The sequence below is a fragment of the Harpia harpyja genome, chromosome 12, assembly GCF_026419915.1.
Source record: "Harpia harpyja isolate bHarHar1 chromosome 12, bHarHar1 primary haplotype, whole genome shotgun sequence".
Taxonomy (NCBI): Eukaryota; Metazoa; Chordata; class Aves; order Accipitriformes; family Accipitridae; genus Harpia; species Harpia harpyja.
Genome location: NC_068951.1, coordinates 5675636 through 5698258, shown reverse-complemented (window position 1 = coordinate 5698258; position 22623 = coordinate 5675636). Strand labels below are relative to the sequence as shown.

The 22623-nt window shown below is 50.7% G+C and overlaps 1 protein-coding gene across 3 annotated transcripts in view; it reads right to left on the bottom strand.

Annotated features, from left to right (window-relative positions):
* Positions 1–1123: 1123 nt before the first annotated feature.
* The window catches only part of SSH2 (slingshot protein phosphatase 2), a 105049-nt gene continuing 83549 nt past the window's right edge, over positions 1124–22623 (bottom strand). For 2 of the 3 annotated variants that reach the window (XM_052804962.1, XM_052804961.1), the window contains 7 exons: positions 21534–21627; positions 21280–21408; positions 18331–18377; positions 16701–16847; positions 14121–14321; positions 8934–9780; positions 1124–7630 (listed from right to left, as the gene is read on the bottom strand). In XM_052804962.1, the coding sequence (XP_052660922.1) occupies positions 5645–7630; positions 8934–9780; positions 14121–14321; positions 16701–16847; positions 18331–18377; positions 21280–21408; positions 21534–21627 (3451 nt within the window). In that variant the 3' untranslated portion in view covers positions 1124–5644. The remainder of the gene's footprint in view (positions 7631–8933; positions 9781–14120; positions 14322–16700; positions 16848–18330; positions 18378–21279; positions 21409–21533; positions 21628–22623) is intronic. The other variant, XM_052804963.1, reaches the window with a different exon arrangement.

Sequence of the window (22623 nt, the reverse complement as noted above, 5' to 3'; positions counted from 1 at the left end):
ATTGTAGGGCTCGGGGACCCGTGGGAGGGGAGCCCGTGGTTCCTGGAAAGGCAGCAAAGCCCTGGACCCTACAAGGGCACCGAGCGGAGCAGGACGAGCATTGGCTGAGCCGGGCAGGAGGGGGGCAGCTGGCAAAAAGGCAGGGAAAAGGTGACATCCTTGCTCACCCGGCCAAAGGGGTGGCAGGGAGGGAGGGGGGCTGCAGAGGCACCCCCTGCTTGCCCTGTCCCACCATGGCCCTGGCTCGCTCTGCCCTCGGAGCCTGGGGACAGAGCGAGCCCCGTGTCCTATGTCCCCAACTCCAAGCCACATCCCCAGCAAGCGGAGAAAAGGCCCCGGGAAGCCCTTCCCCAGCCGGCGCTGGGGGGACCGGGAAGGGATGGGGCACCCCAGGGACACCGCCAGTCCTGCCATGCCCTGCAGCAATGGTCCTGCACCCCTGGCCCCACACCCTGGTGCCCGCTGAGCCCAGGAAGCTTCACGCAGGGAAGGCGAAGCTGAGCTCTGGGGGATTTGGCTCTCTCTGGACCCCCTTGCTCACAGCCCCGCTGCTCCCCATAGCCGGGCAGGCCAGAGGGAGCCCGCAGAGACCTCTGTGCCACGCTTTCTTGCCATGACACGGGACACGATGGAGCAAAATCAACTCGCCTGTGATGGGCTGTTTCCCAACGCAGAGATCCACTTGTGTTGCGGTCATTCGGTGCTTGGATTTGGCTTGGCTCCTTGGCCGGCCACGGTGGGTCTGGTCCAGGGTCCCTGCTAAAACGCCGCATCCCGCCTAGAGCTTAAACCCCCCGACTCTCCCTACAGCTCCTCTGCCTGCAGCAGTGCAGCCAGGGCACCCACAGCATCCCAAAACTTTTACGTTCACAACCCCCGGTTGAACATCTTGCCTGCAATCTCAGCAGGATCTGGAAGAGCATCTTGCTTGGGAGCACAGCTCCTTGGCCCCTGCACAGATCACTTGGGACAGGATGGGTCCATCTATGCTTCTGGCAGCGGACACAAATGAACAACCCCGCTGTGGCTCCCCAGACCCCCGGTGCCGCCCCGTGCTCCGACAGCAGCGCGGATCACTCATCGTCCCCAGCTCCCATCCCAAACAGGAGGCAGCATGCCTGTATCATCTTCAAAATAAAACTTTATTCATTCGGTAACAAGAACATTGAATCTGCACATCAGTGCACAAGTTCACATTTAAAAACAGCTGAGCACATCAGTTCATAAAGTCTTTAGGGGGAAAGGGGACAATCCCAGCCACCAAGGAAGATCCAGGAGGGGCAGACAGAAGCGCTCCCCTCCCCTGTTTGCAACTCCACCACCAGCCGCCCCCGAGGGCTCATGCTCCAGCACACGGTGCGACTGGACTGCCCGACCCTGGAGCGATCCCTACAAACCAGCGCACGGACATCACATCTCCATAAAGGAAAAGAAAAGGCACTGGCACCTGCTTTTGTGCCAACAGAGATGTCTGCAGCACGGGCAGGCTGTTAGCACCTCTCGCAACGCTACCGGAGGGCAACCGAGAGCCCTCTGCCCAGCCTGGACCCCTCCTGCGCCAGGCCAGCGCCTGCCTCTGCCTCACGCCAGCAAGGGCTCGGGGGGGGTCCCCCCCTTAGGGAGAAGCGTGGGGGTTTGCGTGGAGCTAGGACCAGATTAAGGCAGGACACACCGTGACGGGAGCGGGGGACCTGCGGTGGGTATGGCTTCCATCTGCCACCGGGCTGGGAGAGCTGCGGGGCTCTCTGAGCCCCCGGGCAGACGCAGTGCCCCGGTGCCCATGCCGATTCCCAGCGGCTCGCTCCTCCCAGGAGGTCGCCGGCAGCAGCCGGAGCTGGGGTGGGTTACCTTCCACCAGGCCTTTGCTGGTAGAGGGACAGGGAGCTAATCCCTGGCCCCTTTGACACCCAAGTGAGCCATAAACGGCGTCACCTCCTGACCCCCCTGCCACCCGCTGGGACCGTACCCCCAGAAAAGGGCCGAAAGGGGAGAAATTTGTACATGTCACAACTTCTCAAGCAGACCGGACACACGCACACACGCACACACACCATCGAGTGCAACAGAACGCAGTGTAAAAACCAGTTTCACGCACACGCTATCCGTTTGTGCAAGGCTCACACATTACAGTACAGCCGGAGATGGGGCGGGCAAGGGGGGAGGTGATGGCTGAGATATTGTACAGGAGTCAATGTAAACAATAAAGCGTCCTCCAAGAGGGCTTTGCAAGAGACCAAAAGAACAGTTGCTTTGTACAAAAATGCCCTTAAAACAACAGGTTTCGCCTAAACCCTCCCCCATCAGCGAGGCTTGTCAGCTGCCATGCGCTCTGGAGGTGCCGCTCCTTCCTGTCCGGGGAAGATGCTGCTCCCCGTGGTGCTCAGCGGGTCACAAGAAGCTCTCGTGGGGTGGCCACGGGGACCAGGAGCGAGCCACCACCCACCCATGAGTCACCAGCATGGAGAAGGGACAACCGCCTCCAGGCAGAGACCTCTGATGCCAGGGGCTTGGTGGCTTCGTTGCCCAGACACTGGCCGGGGAGGACCCAGGACCCCCAGAGAGCTGCACACAACATGCTCCTCCAGCCCGTTCCCCTTTCTGCCATCCAGGTCAGAGCCTCCAGACCTCCAAGGCCTTCATAACTCTGTAAGAAAACCACCTTCCCTGACTCCCTCCATCTGTCCACATGCTTCCCAGAGAAAAACCACAGTTGTGCTGGGCCAGAGCCGAGGACAAGGGGACAGCGAAGCAACCTCCCTGCAAGGGCCTTTGCCCCTTTGCTGCTCTCTCCAGCTGAAGCACCCAGACAGCAGCAGAGTATTGGAAGGAAGCAGCAATTCTGGTCTGCATGGCAGAGCCTTCCTACAGGGCATTTCTCCTGAGATGAAGCTGGGCAAAGAAACCCAATTCCCGTCCTGTTCCTCCTCTCTTTCTCAAGGGAACAAATTATACACGGGGCTTTCCCGTCCCAGGCAGATCCTTGTCACCAGGACACGCTACCAGCCAAGCATGCTCCCTCCACCACAGGGCAGGCTCGGTGGCACCCCATCCCTTCCGCCTGCGGAGGGGCAGGCAGATACGTCCTTGGGGTCAGGAACGGTAGGCAGCAGGGGCTGGTGAGGTTTGTGGGGGAGGCAAGGACTGAAATTGCCCTTCACAAAATGACACGAGCCACTTGGCCTTTCTACACTGCCTGCCCAGCTCCGAAGCCAGCTGGAGCGGGCTAGGAGAAGCCAAATGTCTTTCAGCGTCCCAAAGAAGTATCTGGCCTCCTGGGCCAGGGACTTGCATGACTTCTAGTGACTGAAATGGCCTGGGATGATGTGCTATCTGACCCAGGACAGGGCCCTGCTGGGCTACTTCGGGCTGCGTTCCAGCGTGCAGCTAGCACGGGTGACAACCCCCCTCTAGCAGAGCTCAAGCTCCTCGGAAAGGGAGAGACGAAGCGCACATTGCTGCTGGAGAAGGTCAGACACGCTGACAGCCCCATGCCCAGGCTGCGGGCACGCAAGCTGCAAGTATGGGCTCTGCAAGGCAGCACGGGAAGATCCCTGGGATCTATAGGAGGACAGCAAGGCGGGATTCCTCCCCAGGCTCACGTTACCTTGCAAACTGCTAGGCTAACCTCTGCTGCTGGCTGCGGGCAAGCTGGGGGGTTACGGACACCCCTTCCCCAGGGCAGACGCCTGCTGCTTCCCAATACTCCACAGCGCTCCGGTGCTGTGCACTCCTCTCCGGCTCAAGATAAGCTTGTCCCATTGGAGCCTGCAAGGCTCCGCAGCATCAGTGCTGCTTTCTAAGCATGGCCTTGTCTACTGCTCCTCCCACCCCGTGTCCTGTGTCCTCTCCATGCTGGGCTTTCAGCAGCTGGAGCCATTCTGCATCTTCTCTCTCCTTCGCTCCTCCCCAGAGGGCAGGTCTGGGCCAGAGCCAAGCACCAGCTCAGACGTGCTCTTCTGCCACGGGACTGCAGACAGGACCCAAAGCTCTCCTGCCACGGCCAAGTGCCTTTCTCTCCACTCCTACAGCACACATACAATTTGCTGATATGCACGGCTGGAAACGAGGAGCTTTGATTTAGCTGAACTGCTCGGGAACCAGAAAATAATTTGCTGAAATTTAGAGCAGACCCTTCAAATGCAGGTTCTCTGGGGAAGTAAGAACCTGCAGAATGGCTCAGAGCGGCTGACGGCTTTCCACGTCTGACTGGCACTTCTGAAATCCAGCTTCAAGCGGGAAGGAAACGGGCAGATAGGCAGTCCTCCTCCCACAGTGGGGTAACAGGGGTTTCACGCAGGACTGGAGGAGAAGGGACACATTTGGCAAAGGCTGGCATCGAGGCTCACTTTTGGAAAGGGAAGACAGCTTACAATGTCAAATCCACTCCCATTTCTGTGCAGATTACAATGAACAGCACTGAGTTTGAGTAAGGTGGTTTTGTTTTCCAGTTTACAGAATGCAGTCTTGCCCTTTTTTTAAAAAAAAAAAAAAGTAGGAACAAGGAAAAAAAAAAAATCTATATAAATACCATATATACAATTTAGGAAAAAAAAAAAGAAAAAAAGGAAAAAACTTCCAGAAAAGATCTTCCCTCCGGGCCAAGTGTTAGGAGTGACAGCAGTGCGGACAAAGCTTTGCATTCAGTAGGGGCAATATGTCATGTAACAATTGTAACAGCCTCTAGGTTTGGGAGCGATCAGAAGTGCCTGTGAGCATGGCAGAGGGGAGAAGAAAACTCAGGCAGCACGAGACAAGAACAGCTTTCGGGTGGAGGAGAGGCAGCAGGAGGGTAGAGGACAGATGATATGGCCATGAACTTGGATAGGCCCACAGCAGTATTCAAGTAACGGGAGGGTTAAAACCCTAACGAGGCGTTTGTTTTAAAAGAACACTCTGGCTTTGGGGGCTCTCCTCCTCTCACCCGCTGGTCTGGGGCAGCCGAGGAGAGGTGAGCTTGGCAGCTCGTGGAGGAACTCTGCTCCACCTCACCACAAAATGGGGGGCTCTGCATGACCCCCAGCAGGAGGTGAGCGCTGATCTCGGTGCCAGGCTGCCTGCGGTTTTCAGAGCCCATCCATCGGGAATATTTACCCGTGTGCTCCTTTTGGGGATGCACCAGCTGAACTGAGCCTCGGGAGTTTGTCCTGAAGCAGCTTTGTGAGTGATCTGCCAGCATTGTGGAGTTCCAGTTTGCAGAAAAGAAAGGCCAAACAAAGGGGACCTTGGCACAGCCTTCACATTTATGGGGGCTCTCACCCCAACAACTGCCCAGCACCATTTCAAGGCATGGGGAAAATTCAAGTTAGGAACTAGGATCTGGTTCTAAGCAAAACTCCACCTTGCCAAAGCAAGCCAACATCAATTTTTGCAGGATAAAGGTGTTCTTTTAAAACAAACTAACAAAAAAAAAAAAAAAAGAACATTTGAGGTTATCTGAGTTAAAAAACTTAAAAAAACCCAAACAGTCCTGCAGTCAGAGTCACACACAGAAGAACCAACCCACACCTACATGCGCCAGGAACAGTAAAATGACAATATATATAAAATTAACCAATAAAGTGCATGTTCCTTATATTACACCTGCCCCTTGCGTGAACGCAACACCATGGGTTCTCGGTAAGAAATCACAGCCGAGGGCTCAGGATCACATAGTATTGTAGAGGGGATTGGTTGTCCGCTTTTTATCATTGGTCTTTTTGAGCCTCCTCAGAGGGTGAGTTCTCCCGTGCTGCTGCCGAGGTGCGACAGCCAGACCTTGAGCTGGAGACAAGGAGTCCAGGACCTGCACCTGGAGCAGCGGAGGACCCTCCTCGGAGCTAGTCCACGTTGGATCTGCGCTGGAAAACAAATTCTGCTGGCTGGAGCCGCACTCTTTGGCGTACTGAGCTAGCGGCCTCTCCACTGGCTTGCTCTGAGCAATGCACTCGGCTGTTCTGAGCTGTTCCACAAAATGCTTAGCGGGCTCAGGGGAGGAAAGGTGATGCTTTCCACACGTGCTTTCCGAGTCCCTCTCCAAACTCCCTCTGCGAAGGCCTCGACCGAGGGCAACGCAGGTGAGAAGCACCGGGTTGGCATCAGAAGAGGCCGACTGCCTCTCGGATAAGTCGTCCTTGGAGAGGTCCAGGCAGTCCAGTTTGGCCAAGGATGCCGAGCGTTTCATGTGGGAGGGCGTGGTGAGCCCCGCGTGCCGGATCCGAGCCTCTATTTCCTTCGCTCGCTGCTTGACCAGCCCGGGGCTGTTGCTGCGCTCCTCCACGCTGTGGCTGCTGGAGCTGTGGGGGAGGCCGTAACACAGGAAAGAGATGTCCAGAAGGTCCATGTTTTCAGCGCGTTGGCTCGTGAAGTCCTCGCCGCTCAGCTGCCTCGAGGTGCCGGCACCCCCCCTGCAGAGAGGCTTGGGACTGTCCCTGAATGGGAGAGTCGCATCTCCCTCAATGCCACATGACGTGACCGGCTCATCGTCTGTACCTGTGCTCTGCTCAGTGACGCCTTCCAGGTGAATTACCCAGGGGTAAGAAGGGCGTTCTAGGCTGGCCGAAGGTGTGGAGGTCACCTGGGCAGAGGGAGAAGCAGCACTGAGGTGAACAGATAACCCACCACCTTCCTCGCTAGGGCTGCCCACAGTGAAGGTAGCCTGCTTGTGTACCGCGTGCTCCGGCAGTGAGAGATTTACCAGTGTCAGAGCTCTGAGACAGGTCGGTGCCTTCTCGGAGCACAACGAAGGGTTCAAGTTTTCATCTAAAGACGGGACGGCCGCAGGCAGCCTGCCCTGCTCACAGCTTGCGTCGGGGCGCTCTGCAGACTTGACCGTGGCAGCGTATTCGACGATTTCAATTCTTTTTGGGACAACAGAGGACAGGGGTGGCTCCTCCATCCCATCATATGAGACCAGTGTCCTGCGTTCTTGATCCGTTCCCTCCTGCCCTGGGCTGGGCTCTGCAGGCAGGGACTCCTGCGCAGGGGAGGTGAGGGGTGCAGGCAAGTGTCTGCCTGCAGGCAGCTCTGCCCCAGGAGGCAGCAGCAGCTCCTCAGCACCTGGACCCCGTGCCTTGTCACCCTCCAGAGCCAGCTCCAGGGGTGGCTCCTCGTTTTTCCCCCGCGGCAGGAGCTCGGCAGCAGGAGAATCATTCCTGGAGTTCTTGCGGGTCGGTAAGATGCAGACCGGGGATGCGTGCTGGTGCTCCTGCTCCTGTCTCAAGCGCTCCTCGAACTCCAGGGTGGCTCGCCGGACGGAACCAGGGCACCACTTGGGCTCAGGATTGATGGAGCCATGAGGCTCTTGCTGCTCGCCCCCAGGGCTGCTTTCCTCCAGGTCTGATTTACCAGAAGACAGCTGCAAGGAGGGGGCAGCTTCTTGCTCAGCTTGCAGAGGGTCCTTCTCCTTTTCCTGGTGTCCACAGGCTCCTTCGCTCTGTTCCACCCTTTCTGATGCCCAAATTGCCTCCACTGCCAGGTCGTGCACCGTGTTCCTCTTTGGCGTCTGGGTGAGGTTGACTGAACCCTCTTTCTGCTGGGCAGCTCCTACTCCCTGGTTGATTGACTCGATCTCTGTGATAATTTCCTTCACAGAAATGGCATTTTCCGAGTGGGATCTTGTGAGATGGCCTGTGCTAGGCAGCTCGGGGACCTCCTGCAACACAGAAACAGAAGAATGATAAAATGGATCAGCTGTGCTGACGTAGAGCAAATGGCAGCAGCTTAAAGGAAACGGGGGTGCATGCCCCCAAAGGAACAAAAAGTGCACGTGCCAGTGTGTGGGGATACATTACAAGTGCCGTGATCACTAACGTAGAAGCATTAATTGTCTCTGAGATTGCATTTAACATCTTCCAGGCTGGATTTTCACCTAGACTGAGATTTAAGAACTTTTATTTAGTTGCAACTAATTCTAAGGGAAATTTAGCCTTTTTTTTTTTTTTTTTTAAATAAAGAAAAGTCCAGTTAACAAAAGAAATCCTGATGCTGCTAAAAGTGCAGTTTTGAACTGAAAACATGAAAGATTCTGCTCACGTACAGGAGCGAAAAGAAGTACAGCATAAAGAATGACCGAACGCTGAAATGCTCTGGTTTCCCGGAGGAAAATGGCCAGAGAGGCTCCCCCATCCGCACAGACACTCTTTCTGCCAAATCACTGGAGAGAGCGTTGGCCTATTATATCTGGAAGAGCCTTATTGCCTCACATGGAGATGGAAAAGATTCAAGCAATGCAGCATGGAATTTAAATAAGAGAGGCTCCCAGAAAATGATGGCCCCGGATATCATCAATCCCTGTGAGAGTCCGGGAGGGTGGAAAGCAATTATAAGAGAAAGGTACCTCAATTCAGAGGTTACTAAATTTTGTCAGGAACATCTTTCTACCCAGGAGAGAAGTGAGCCGTGACATCCCTGATCCCACCACCCCAGGCCTGAGCAAGCTCATTTTCTTTCTCCAGCAGTGGAAGCTCTACATCTACCTTGATTTACTATCCCAATGCTGGTGCTTCCCAATCAGGGAAAGGTGTCAGCTTTGTCCCGTTCTTTGGTGGATTTCTCAAGTCAGATAAATATTTGTGCAGGTTTGGGATGCTGGCTGGCCTTGGCTGTTCAAGGTTCAGCTGCATTAGTGGGTCAAGTCCCACCTATCTGCTTTCCTGACGCAAAACTCAAAAATAAGTTTCTCATGAGAGCAGCACAGCAGGTCAGGTCAAGGTTGCCTCAGCCAGTGCACTGCCACTGCCAGCAAACAGATGTTTAAGGAAAAAGTGCAGAAAAGGGTGAGTATCTAAAAGTGAAGAAAAGGGGAAGCATCTAGCAATCCCTCCCCAAACGGCTACCCTGTTCAAGTGAATGCTGGGACTAGAAAATCCCCTGTCCACAGCAACCTCACAGCAAGAGAACTACCCACAGATAGGTTTGAGCAGCAGTTCCTAAAACACCGAGCAAGTTATTTTAACCTTTTGTTGTTCTTCATCTGTGGAAGAGTCATCCGATGCCTGAGGAGAGTTTCCAGAGCTGTTCCTTTGAGCATCTGCACCCTCATCCGCAGCAGGCGGCACTTCCAGCACGGGCACCCTGGAGACCCCGTTCCTTCCACTCCCTTGCTCTTCCGTCCTGGAATGGGAGCAGGTGCGCGACCGGCTCTCCTGGGAAAGCTCCACGAATTTCTCCAAAGCACTGAAGAAATCAATCCTGTCTGTACTGAGGTCAGTCACTTCGGGCTGGGGATTCTGTTGGAGACTCTGGGAATTTTGGTTTGGGGATTGGGGAAAGTCTTTTAAGCACGAAGTGAATTCTTCCATGGGAACCAAGTGCACGTTCATATCAAGCTTAAGGGCATCTTTTTCTAGATCGTCCACTGTCAAATCAGGAAACTCTGTTATTTCCAAGGGGTGCTGGAGCTGCATTAAGGCCTCAGAAGCATGGCAGTTATCAGGGGGCACAGAGTCTACACAACAACCTGCCGTACAGCCATTGATATTGTTCAGGTTCAGCTTGTCCTCCATCTGCTCAGCGTGGAAGTCTCGACATGTAAACTCTAGGTGGATCCTTCTCTCCTTCACACACATCTCCTCCTCGATCATGTTCGCATCCCCTGGGAGCTGCTGCTCCCTGTCTAGCTCAGCTGAGTAGATAGGAGACATCGGCTGCTGGTTGTCGTTGGTCTTCGCCTCTGAGATCTGGTCGGCTGAGGTGGTGATCTCCTTTTTGTTCAACTCCAGCCCAGATTTGCAGATGGGCTCATGATGGTCCGAGAGGTCACTGTCTGAGTGCGAGCGCCACAGTTTATTATGCCGCTGTTTGCTGTGGGGAAGAAAAGCAAACGAAAATGTTGAGTAGTGTTTTCACATACCGGAGCCAGACCCACCTTGTTGTAAGAGGATGCAACCTACATGAAAAACCGTGCCAAATACTGGAGTCACTGACCACAACTGCAGCTTCACTTAAACAGTTCAGGGCCAAACCTGCTGCTGGAGAAGTTGATCCAATAACCAGCCACTTTCCAGTAGCTAAATGCCATGGCACCATTCTGCTCCACACACATTCCCCAGCAGTATTTTATCAGTCTACTCAACAAACGCAATGTTTAACTGACTACAGAATTTGGTCCTTTCTTAGCCAGCAAGCACTTTTCCATTTGCTAGCAGGTCAGCAATGACCAGAAGAGACAGGGTCCCCTAGTCCTGGACGTGAGCGGATGGCGGACACTGAATGAAATCCAATTTCCCTTGTGACTCCTTCTTTGAATAGCTTCCGTGATCAATAACTGGGCTCTGGTAACCAAGGGGGTAGGGTGGAGTGAGTGGATGTGGGTATGGGTGTGTGTAAAACACAGAGGACATCCTCAACAGTCAACAAGCAGCCCAAAACAGCACCTGCCTTTCACAGGAAGGAAGCTCAAGAGTTCTCCAGCTCTTGGAAAGCCCCTTTAGGAAGGTCTGAGCAGTCACAAGGCCAAACAACTGCCAGCGGCATTGCACCACCTTCCTTATCTCCACCTGCCAAACAACCCGGCCCATGCCTCCGGGTTTACAGAGAGCAAAGGAGGCAACTTCTCCAAGTGAAACCACACCAGCTAGCTGTGTCTGCAAGGGCCCTGCTGAGTGACCGTGGCCACAGGGCTGTGCTTCCACCGTTTGCCCCTAGGAGGAGAGCAGATACCACAGAAAGGTCCTTGGATCTGCAGTAGACCTTGCAAAACCTCTCCAGTCCCTTGCTAGTGTGAGCAGATGCTCCCAGACACATCCATTGGCTGCAGTAAGTTAATTAACAGATGCTATTGAACTAATTACAATGTACCAGTTTAGCTGTGGGTGCCCAACAGCTAAGGAAAATAATCCATCACACATTTAGCTTTCCAATCCCACAGTCAGCTACAACCTTCATATATGACACAGGGCAGAATCGGGTCCTTTCAGAGGAGAGGAAGGTCAAGACTAGACGCCAAAAGGCATTGCTCTGGGGTGCATGTGCTCTGTCTCTAATGGGTTTTGGAGCAAAGTTTGACACTGGCAGCAGAACCAGGCTTGTCCGTGAGGCAGGTTGTTGCTGAGGCTCTGTATGGGATGCCAAAGTTCCCATGTCTCTGCTCATGTAACCTGGGGAGAAATTGTTGATGTTTTCTGAGGGCACTTCCCACCCTGGCTGCTTCGGTGCTCAAATCCAGCACTCTGCTGCACATCTGATTTTGAAAGTCAAAATCACCCTCGTGCATCAACAAACAAAACTTGCCTAGCACAGCCTTGATCTGAGAATCAAAACAGATGTCAACAACCACTGGGAGAGGTGTGTTAACTTTTAATCTCACACTTCCTCCAGTCTTACAATCTGCGAGAGGTGCTAAAAACAGGGTCAGAGAACAGCAGCCCACCCACATCCCTTCCTAGAGCCCACAGCTACCTCTTGACCTTCCTGGGTAGCGTTCCCAGCACCAGGGAGAACAGCCCACAGCACCCCAGACGTTCGGTGTGCCAGGCATGGGACAAGGTCTGGGGGCAGCACCAGGGCTGGCCAGCTTGTGTCCACACCAGCCTTGGACCAGGAGACCCCCATACCTCCCACCACGCTCCAGCCAGCTCTCCAGGCCCTGGTATAAAACTACTGCCGTTGATTCACAAGTTGCACAAGGCATATGGGATCCCAGACTCTGTTTTCCTGTAACTTACCATAACTAATAAAAGAAACAGGGCTGGCCCAGCCTTTCTGCATCTATCACCAGAGGGAGGGGACAGTTTAACTAACCCCAGGAAGTATGACAGTCCCAAAGAGCAAAACACACTTGTTGTTGTGACTAAAAGCAGGCAGGGGGTTTTCATTTTACAGCTGGAAAACATATCCCAGTTGCTATAACCCCAACACAAAACCGTAACTAGATAGTGCGAGCACATGGCTGCCCTCACATACCTTCCCTCTGAAACCGGAGCAGTCACATGAGCATGAATCTGTTGGGGTTTTGTTTTTGTTTTTTTACCTGTCCTGGAATACTGCACCAATAAACAAGGCAGCCAGAGGCCAGAGGGCAAAGCTAAATAACACAGACAAGAAAGAGGGGAAAAAAAAAAAAAAGCAAAAAAAGCAGTTTGGAGCTGAGAGAGGAACTGCATAAAGGACCATTTCTGCAGCACAGAGAGGCCATTCCTTGCTTCAGTGAAGCTTCATTTACTGCAGGCTTTTTAGCCCCCCCCCCCCCCAGATGTAACGCACTGCTCTTGCATTTTTTAAAGCCTCACAAGTAATCCTGTTCGTGCCATTGTATGGGGACTTGCAGAGTAGGTCAGGAGCCGTGGTGTGCTTGAGTGGGAGGGGAGCCACACACCACGTAAATGATGGCAGCAAGAAAGATTTACCTCCTGAAAAATAAATTACTGGAAGACAAGGGCGGGGGGGGGGGGGGGGAATATCCCTAACCAAGATATTTGTACAGGGTGGCTTTGCAGGTGTGCCACCAACTACCAGACTGAGAGATTACCTAAACCAACTGCAGGGCTGAGGGCTTGAAGATATGATATACCAGCTGCTACCAGCCCAGGGCTCCTCACAGGTGTTCACCAACATGTTGCAAAGGATGTTGGTGTGTTTTTCACATCTGAAAAGCTCCTTTTCCTCCATCCAGTCTACCTCAGTGAGATCCAATTTCCCAGTCTGCTCAATGCTACATAGCACACCACACTGGTCAGGTCACCTCTAGCTCAGAGTTAAGCACTGACCTTTATTAACTGGTGCCAGCAGCATGTTTGGTGTCACACAAGGCACCAAAGGCAGGTGTGGTGTCTGTCTCAAAGGGTTTCAGTCCAGAAGAGCACAATTTCTTAAAGTATCTATTCCACTGTGATCCATCCTGAGACTCGATACTATTTGGCTGCTTTTTCAAAGAGAAAGAGGGTCATTATGGCAGTCAACGTTTGGGGAGCAAGGGGAGAGGACCGCAGGCACGGGAAGAGGTGGAGGACAAAGATCCTGTGGGTGCACCCGATCAGGGATTAAGATGGGAGGAGCCCTCAGGTTGCTAATCTGTGCACAGAGGGAAAGAAGCAGCACACTTCAGCGACAGGAGGAGCTTACACCAGGAGTTTGGTGTAAAAACTGGGAATCCAGACCTGGCCCAGAAGCAGAAATAGCCAGACTGCTGGGAGCAGGTAGAAAGCAAAGGGGGAACGGTAAGTCATTAGCACAGAAAAAGGGAAGGGAGGTCTTTGCAAGTGAATAGGACAGAGCCGAAGGGACAAAACCAAGCAGAGGACAGCGGTGAGAAGTTTGCCCTAAAGAGAACACATGTGTGCCTGAGCTGCTGTAAAGAATACCATAAGGCAGGCACCTTTCAACAGTACCAAGAAGCTATGAAATAATTACTTTGGTCAAAACATACTAAGAGCTATCTCCTGTGGCAGGAGGCTCAGCTTGGGTAATTCTGCTTGCTTCAGATCTGCTCCCTAGCAAAGCACACCAGGATCCTCAACAAAATACCGTAATCTGGTGAAACACAGAGTATCACTACCTCCTTCCAGCTGATCATGTGAAGACATTGCTTAACACAGCTTACAAGTGGATTTCTCAGAAACATGCAATACTTATGTCTTTTTGCTAATCAGGTGATAGGCTTGGGATTACAACACACTTGCCCATACCCAGGCCCAGCTCCAGACCAGCCTCAGGACTCCATGCAGGAATAAACACCACTGTTGCAATGCACAGGACATCCTGTCCCCTCCCCTAACACCAGCACTTACCGAAGGGATCTAAATAAAACCAGACCAGCTGCTGAGGATGGGCATGTTCAACAGCGAGCTGTAAGGCTGCGATGGAGACAAAGCGAGCTCCCTGCCAAGTGATGTTACAAGCAATAGGGACATCGTTTATCTCTGCTGGAGTCTGCACAGTTCTGAATGCTGCATTTGGATGGCAGTTCACAGGATGCTAGTCTCCAAAAAACAGCCATCCTAGAAACCAAACAGCCTCCTAAAAGGTCTCTATTATACCCATTTTCCCAGGCTCAGCTGAGATAACCCATGAAAACAGAGCGCTCTTTCCCAAGACAATCATGAGCTTACATAATGCAGTGATGGAAGTTCTAATTAAAATAATGGAGTCAATCATTTAAGTGTTATGCCTTAGCATGGGTAATCAGGGTCATTCCTTCCACTCACCTGGCCAGCAGGATCCCTTGGTATTCCTCCAGCTGCCGCATAAAGCTGGGGTTGGGCTTGGTGACGGTGCGCCGTTCCTTCACGTAGTCGTAAGCCCTGTCCAGGTTCCAGCCATACTCCTTCATGGCGTAGGCAATCACCGTGGACGCCGAGCGGCTCACTCCCATCTTGCAGTGCACCAGGCACTTAGAACCATTTTTCCTGAAGCAGGAGAAAGACAGAAGAGGATCATTAAATAGGAAACATAGCCTCTGAGAAGCCTAAGAAAATAGCAACTTCGTTACCACAGTGTTATCAAACACGTTTTCAACACTGCGGCCACAGTTGAAGTCTGGGATGTGATCTGATAATCCAGTTTACAAACTGGAGCAAGACACACAAAGAAGTGAAGAACAAGGTCTTAATATTCTTAACAGATTTTGTTACAACAGTTCTGAAGCTTTTATCGCAAAGTGGACAAACATCACTTGTTTGCAGAGATTTATGAAGACTGCTAAAGACTAATATGGCATGCTTGAACTCAGCCCAAATGGCCCACTGGTATCAAGCAGTATTCCAAATAAAAAGGGCATCTATCACACAAACGTGGCGTCACAGTTTAGAAACACATCCCTGGAAGATACTGAGCAGTTCAGGGCAGCCTCTAGCACAGAGATATGTTCTATGGTAAACTTCTGATGGCATATTATTGGGTTTGGCAATTGGCTGTACAAGACCAACATTGCTTCAGTCAGGTGTTTCAACCCCCAGCTAGCTCCCATCCACATCTCTCCAGACACCAGTAGGTGCAAATCCAGCCAAACGCCCCATGGACCAGCCTGGCAGATTTTTCTTAATAGCACCATTTCTTAGGGCTGTCTATAGGCAGAAAGTTCACTGCTCCCGCTCTGTTTATAACAGTCCTTCACCTCGGTACCTGTCCAAATGCAAGCAAGTGGAAAAGATGACCTCCCCATGGCTGGAGGCAGAGACCTCAAATGACGGCTGCAGTGCAGTGCCCAGCTGCAATCCGATGGAAGATCCTTTGCCTTTAATTCATTTTTCCTTACTGAAGGCAAAGCAAACAGTGTCTTTGAGTGCAATGAGCAGCTACTCTGCTTCGTGAGGCTGGTACAGAGGCTGAAAGGGCAACCAGCAGTCTGCTCCAAGGAATTCAAAAACACTTGTCTGCTGTGAAACACAAGGAGGAAGCCTACGGCCCTTCTCTGTGAACTCCGTGCGCTGGGCAGCATTGGCATGGAGCATGCTGAGAGAACTTGGGTTTGGCACCTTTAATTTTCTCCTTTAAGTGCTAGGTTTTCTGGATTGCCAGCCATGTGAAGTTCCCACAGGACAGACCAGGAGGCCACAGAGCACACACAGTCATATGCCTCGACAAGCTCAGACCTCAGCTGCTCGCAGCCGTCTGAGCCTGTACCTGCATCCGCACTCCCCAGACACTGAGAGGTGTCTGCGCTGTTTGGGGTATACTGGGCTATAGCAGCCTTTAGACTGCTCTAAGACTTTCTCAACCTTGCAGATCAAATTAGTCAAAACATTGCAATACTTTTGGTGATTAAAAAACCCCCAAACACAACAAGCAGACAGGGCAAAGAAGGAGGTACAGTAATTGCCCCAATTTGGAAGATTATTAACTTACATCACCTCATATACAGTACTGAGGTCCAATCGTTTAAACCCCAGTGGAAAATATTCTGGGCAGGACAATACTTCTGAGGATGACAACAATTCAGAAATCAATACTTAAGGGAATACAATGATGTCTTTTAAAGAAACCATCTTAAATAAAATAAATCTTGAGCCATACTCAATCAAGTCAGCTTTTAAAGGCTATGAGAAACTGCAAGCACCAGCCATGGTTAAGAGATGACAGACTTCTATAATGGAAATAATACTTTAAAGGCAGCATATGCCAACCTGCTTTCTGACCAGTTTTCCTTTAAGAAGACTGCTGAATTAACTGGAGATGGCTCATATAACTGGGATGCAGTTCTTTGCAGTAAAAAGGCCCTACTTTCAGCATCCGCTATCAGATTACCCACTGTAACTGACAGCTCAGAGACCTACACTGGCATTTACTTCTGTCAAAGGGAGGAGTTTGCTCCGGAGCATTACACTACAAGAAATCACTTCCAGACTGCGGGCTTCATCATACAACCTCACAATGCAGGGAACAGCTTATGTTTGTGTTTGGCTTATAAGGTTTTGCTTCTTACTTTTGTGAAACCCTGCTCGATTTGTTACTGCCCTTTCCTCCCACCAGCACCTCTGCAGATTCATTGCATTTCCTAAGCAGCAGGCAAACTGTTAGCTCTCTACTACAGGAATGATTTCCTCCACTGTTTGCCTGGACTGCACCTGGGCAGAAACCCCTCACTAGTCTACCTGCTCCTTGTACAAGCACTCACAAGAATGAAAATTCATGGAAGGCAACTCTAACACTTAGACAGAAACTACAAAATGAAAATGCTTTGATCCTAGGTAGGCAAGGAGGAAAAGTAGTTAAGAAACCAGTAGGAAAATATAAAATGCTTAGTATACATCTTGTGAAAGTTTGTCTTCTGTTCTGAAAAGACTTACTTTGCCTTGGAGATGAATTTGTACGTGTCATTCCAATAAGCCAGAAGATCTGTTGCTTCTTCATCGTATACCCGAATATTATGGTATTCAAAGAGCCCAGGGAAGAAGTTATCTATTTCTCGAGTCACATTCAAAATATACCGCACCCTGCATGGAAACAGACAGCAGATAAAAATGCAGAGCATGCAGAACACAGCAAGTTCAGAGATATATCATAGCTGCTACACAACAGCCTTGCCTTGCTTTGCGAGTGGCAAAACTCAAAGCATTTGAAGTTGCAGTCTTGAACTTACATCCTTGGAAACCGGGACTTGATGCAAGAAAGCAGCGGCCAACACAAGACAAAAGGTTTTGCTGAGCAATTTAGAGCCTAGCCTCTGATAAAAGGGCTCATCCATACTGGACAGAAACTTCCTCTACAGTATGTCAGGTTACAGTGCTTGCCCACCACCTCTCTATTCTAAGTGTTAGCAACACTTGTGTCACAGAGGCTCCTGCACAGACTGTTCAATTAGTGTTTGGACACTTTCTCAAAGCCCCTTTGTGAATCTCTCCTCCTGCTGCACTAACAAGACAGGAAGATTGAAGACATAAGCTCATGAGCAACACCATAGTTAAACAAATGCATAAAATAACTACAGCAAGATGTAACAGACAATGAGCCACTGGGGAGGATTTAGTTCTTATCCCAAATTTTCTGGAAAGGAAACTGCTAAAGAAAGCAGATGGTATTTATGTACACTGCATCCAGTATTTTTAGCCCTGAGGGTTACTCGGAAGATGCTTATGAACTGCACTCATGCTGGGATATCAGACAGAACAAGAGCACCGCAAGGGAGTGACATCCCTTTTTCCCTAGCAGGTAGTATGAGATCGCTGGCAGTCAAGTAGGACCTGTCTGACCCAAGGAAACTGCAGTAGACCCTGAGCTGAATGAGGAGAGTCAATTTTGCCAGGATGATTCTCTGAGGTACAGAAGTATGCTATCAATTCAATTCAGCAGAGCGATTAGTTTTTTCCACTGGATTGGCACAAATAAGCCAAACCCATAAATAATTATTTAATTGCAAAATCTTGGTGCTTAGATCCACCTGGCCTAGAGAAAGGACACTCTAAGCTTAAGCCTGAAAGGCAGAAAGGGCAGGAGACAGCGGAAGCCATCAGTGCTAAGCCCGAGAGCTACAGGACTTTACTTCCTACTGGGCCCCACTCAAAGCAACAAATGCTCTTTTACATATTTTCCTTCCTGCCACAGTCCGGAGGTCCAGACTCCAAAGCGTCTCTGTAATTGTGAGACCTCAGTCCAGAACAACGGGCTGGAGCAGAGGGCACAGAGCCAACCACGCAGCATCCAGTTAAGTAATTGTAGCTTTTCGCTACTTATAGCTATGAGATTGTTGGCTTCCTTTGTTCGCCAAGGGGATGTCAGTCAAGGTCAGGGAACAAGATTCTTTTACTTTAGGATGCCTGTTTGTGGGACGCGGAGTTTGGAGGAAGCAAGAGCTTGTTCAGATCTGCAAACCCTTTAGTAAGACTCAGGTTACACAGCAGGTATGGAATAGAGTTTGTTGCATAGACAAGTGTTGAGGCCAGGCTCTTGCTTTTAAGCTGATGGCCTGAAGCTACTTACCCTCTGTTCTGCAAGTCTTCCAAATTGGAGGCATTCCATTCCGAGCCCTGCAGGGAAAACATGCAAAGGGACACATCAGCCAGAAGGAAGGCATGGCCAGACAACTGATGGAGGGAGGGATTGTCACCAGTGAACTGGGAGAGGAAGCTGGCCAGCCAAGTGTTGGAGACCAGGGTGTCTTTTGAGTAAAGAGGTACACAGAAGAGCGATAACAGGGCTGATGTTCAGCACCTTATCTCACCCCATTAACCAGATCCATTCTGAAGCAACAAGCAGCTCTGCAAAGCAGGAGCTCAGCACCATATGCTGGCACTTCCTGCAAACGGCTGACAAATCAACCTCAGCAAAGAGGAGACCGCTCCACCCTTTCCCTGGAGGCTGCTGCCAGCTCTACCCCACAGAAGAGAGACCGCCTGCATTTAAAAACCATCCAGGTGCTCTTTATACATGAAACACCCATCTCGCACATCAAAGGCAGCAACACCGTAAGCTCACTTGGGTTACACCTCTTCTCCCCAAGTTCAAAGCCTGTGTGAGCAGAGAAATAAACACATTTAACCCTGGCTAGCTAACCCTCTTCTCTGCAGCACACACAGGGCCTCCAAGCTGCTTGCTTCCTGCTCAAACATACAAACCCTGACCGAGGACAAAACCACTCAGACAAAGGCTTCCTTCAAAATTTAAGGTGCACAGCTATCTGCTTCCCTGCCCTAAAATGACTGCTAAATAGAAAGACAGTTCAGATGAAGTAGTAAGCAAGAGGGACCCAGGCAGCACTACCACCACCAGCAGAACAGCGCTGCTCGTGGCTGCTCCTACAGCACAGGCTTCCACATCGCCCCACGGCCACGACTGGCATCGCCAGGGTGAGCCGGCCCTTGGAGCATACCCACCGCGGGCCCGCAAACCCCGTCAGCCCGAGAGCGAGAACCTCCCAGTCTTGCAGAAGCAGCAGTGTCCACCCAGAGGATGGGTTGCTGCTTGCCCCAGAAAGCGTGCACAAGCACCCCGTGTCTGAGATGGGGGAGCTCCAAGGGCTCTGACTCACAGGCATGCACTCGGGCCCAGCCCATGACAGCACTTGCAGAGAAGTCCTGAGCACTCGCAGCCTGCGTATAGATGTACACGCACAGGGAAGGGCTGCGTTACTATTCTGGTAGCTAATGGGGACAAGTCCGTTGTCCTGTTTTGACACTCGAGGAATACAACAAACAAAAAGCAGCTGGTTCTTCCCAAACTGAACTACTTCCTAAGAGAAATCATGATAATGAGGACACCATTCAAGGGTTCAGCACAGATGAGACTCTAAATTTTGAGCAAAATAAAGGGGCAAATGTTATATGCCATGGTAGCCCAGATTTCAACAGAATCCATTGCCTTCAGCCACAGATCAGGTCAATCCCAGCAAAGTCCAGAGCTGCGCACAACCTGAAGGAGGACTATGGGGGCTCTCGCTATTCAGTATTTGTCAACAAACATATCTGGATCCCTACCGTATTTACCCTAGCCCCCCCAGACTTAGTTAGCTTCATGTTGTCTCTTTCTGGCCAAGGAAGAATAATTTAATTCAGGCCTGGGAACCACCAGTTTCCACAGGTATGGAGAACAATGCTGCAGCAGTGAAAACGTTTTCTCCTGTTCTTTGATCAACAATTATCAGGTCTCTTATTTCCTGCTTAGTTATTTTAACACTCCTTAAGTGGGATCCCACAGGGCTCTTGTCTCCACCTGGAAGCAAACAGCTCCATGCTTTCCAGAGACCTCGTTGTATGACTTTGCCTTGCTGTATACACGCTCCTGAATTAAGCTGGTGTCCAGCCCCAGCAGCACTGCTCCTCACCGCAGAGAGCTGCTTCACAAATACTTCTATTCCACACATTAGCCACAGCGCTTCTTGATGCTGCCTGCAAGCCGTGTTTTAAAGGTCTTGTTCCCATTAAATGCACTCAGAGCCAAGACTCCAAGCCCTGCAGCGGACCAAATTGCCTGTACTGCTTTTGACTAGCACTGTAAGCCTGTAACAGGTCTCTCTCACCAGAGAACATATAGTCTGCAAAAAAAAAAAAAAAATCCATTACATCGTAGGTACTTTTAAGTTTCCTGGCTCTACCCCACCACAATTTCTTGGGAGCGCTCACATTAACATACACCATCCCTTCCAAGCTACAGCACTAAGCTTCAGGAGACAGGGAGAGGCCCTCTCCATTTGGAAAGACCAGCTGGTCCAAGAAGAATGGCTTTGTTTAAAGTTGAGCCAACCTCATAGGCTAGACAGCCCAAGCAAACCTGCGTCCGTTGCTTCAGGGCTGGGAAATCCAGTGGAGTGCTGACTCACCAGAAGGAGGTGCAGTAATTAGACAGGCCCCAGCAGCAATGAAAGGCAACTAAGCAAGCGAAACATTTAAAGGCAAAATGTTTATGTTTCCTTAAGTGACTTATCTCCAGGATTCTTTAAGCTCCTCTGTTCCTCCTGGATCACACGAACTCAGAGCTTTCCATGTTACAAGAGTCATTCCACCTGAATGTTACACAGCTCTCCCCAACAGCTCCCCTCCCTCTTTGCTGTAGTTATGCCCTTCCCAAACACAGGCATTCTCCAAGAACTTGGCGTGTGGGTACCCTGGACAGTTAAGGCTACAAAACTGGTCCTACATCAAAGGAAACAGCCCTGAAAAGTAGTAAGAATTAAGACTTTTTCCCTTCCATCCTCTAGTGAAAGCGTCTACAGCTTAGCTGGTGTTGCATGGCAAAGTTTAGCGCAGCCAAGAAACCAGGCTGCTCTTCTTCAATAGCACTAGTATCTTGTGTCTTGCTTAAGAGTACGTGACCCCAGGATCAGCCAATCTCTCCTTCAGAGTTCCTTTATGTTCCTCCAGAGGCCCCTGTGTCACCCAAGACATAGTGAGAAGCGTTAGGCGTGTTTACTCTTGAATTCACCATTAGACTTACCAAAAAGACATGATCAAATATCTGCGTGGGGCTGTCCATCTGCCCAAGGATCACTATCATTTCATTGTCAATGAACTCTTTGAACTCCCGCAGGTTACACACCATCTGCATCTCCAGCTCAGTGCGTATCTGGGTGGGGAGGAGGAACACAAAGAAGCCATGTTAAGTTTTTGTTCTGGCCTTTCTTCAGGGCATAAAGCACAGAGCTCTAGTTTGCACAACAGCGCTTCCAGTGCTGCTCCCTCACCACTCACCTCTTTTGACGTGATGTTCTCCAAATCCTTCTGCATCATGATCTCCCTTAACTTGGTCTTAATTAGCCGTTCTGTGCGTTCCCGCTCAGTTGGGCTATCAGAAGAAAGCAACAGAGTCACTGGGAGGGGAAACAAACTGGACTCATGGCACTTTGTAAACAGGTACTGTGTAGACTGGATACTCTGCAGAGTCTCAGATACCCACACTACTTTCCCCAAGCACGTCCTCAGCTGGAAGGAATTCAGGTGACTGTAAAGCCCAGTTTAGATTCCCAGTTGTATATGAAAGAGACCAACTGAATGCTCCTAATCCACTGTAGTCATCCAGAGAACCTCTGGTATTTGGTAAAATTTAAATTGGGAAGGCTGCATTATACTCTCTGGAGCAATATCTAAGCCTCCCCCTACCTTTCTTGGAAAGGTAACAGCTCGAAAGCTCCTTACATGGAGAGACGAGGGCAGCTAAGCCTCTGTGCATTCCTCCAGCCTCTGCTGCCAGGGGCTTTATCACCAGCTGCAAAAATAGCCTAACACCAGGGGAAGTTGTAAGAGAGCAGCAGCACAGAGCTGTCTCACCTATCATCTTTAGAAAGGACCCAGCAGTAACAACTCACACCACCTTTCCGCTTCTCTGGAAGACTGCCAGGATGGTGACTGCACAGACGCTTCTCTGCTTTACAAGTGTCCAACTGGTGGTTCACAAATAAAAATCATGAAAGTTCATGGTGCTTTTAACCTCACGCATTATTTCAGGACTCAATTAAGAGAATGCTGTCTAGGTGTCCTCAGGCAATCATTCAATTGCTGCCACCAGCGGAAGGGTGGGTTACATAAAATTTATATATGAAAAGCTACAAAAGAATATTAATCTGACAGCCTGCCAAAACTTTTCAGCCACCCTCCTTGTATATTAAAAAACAATCAAGTGTGAAGACTTGTTCACAGCTGAACAACTGCTTAGCATTACTATTCACTCACTGAACTCCACTGAACAACAGGAAATATCTGAGAGCATAAATCAACCAATGGCACTATTATACTGGGAAAGCAGCTGGGACTAGTGAAGTCATTTCTCCTACTACAAACCAGG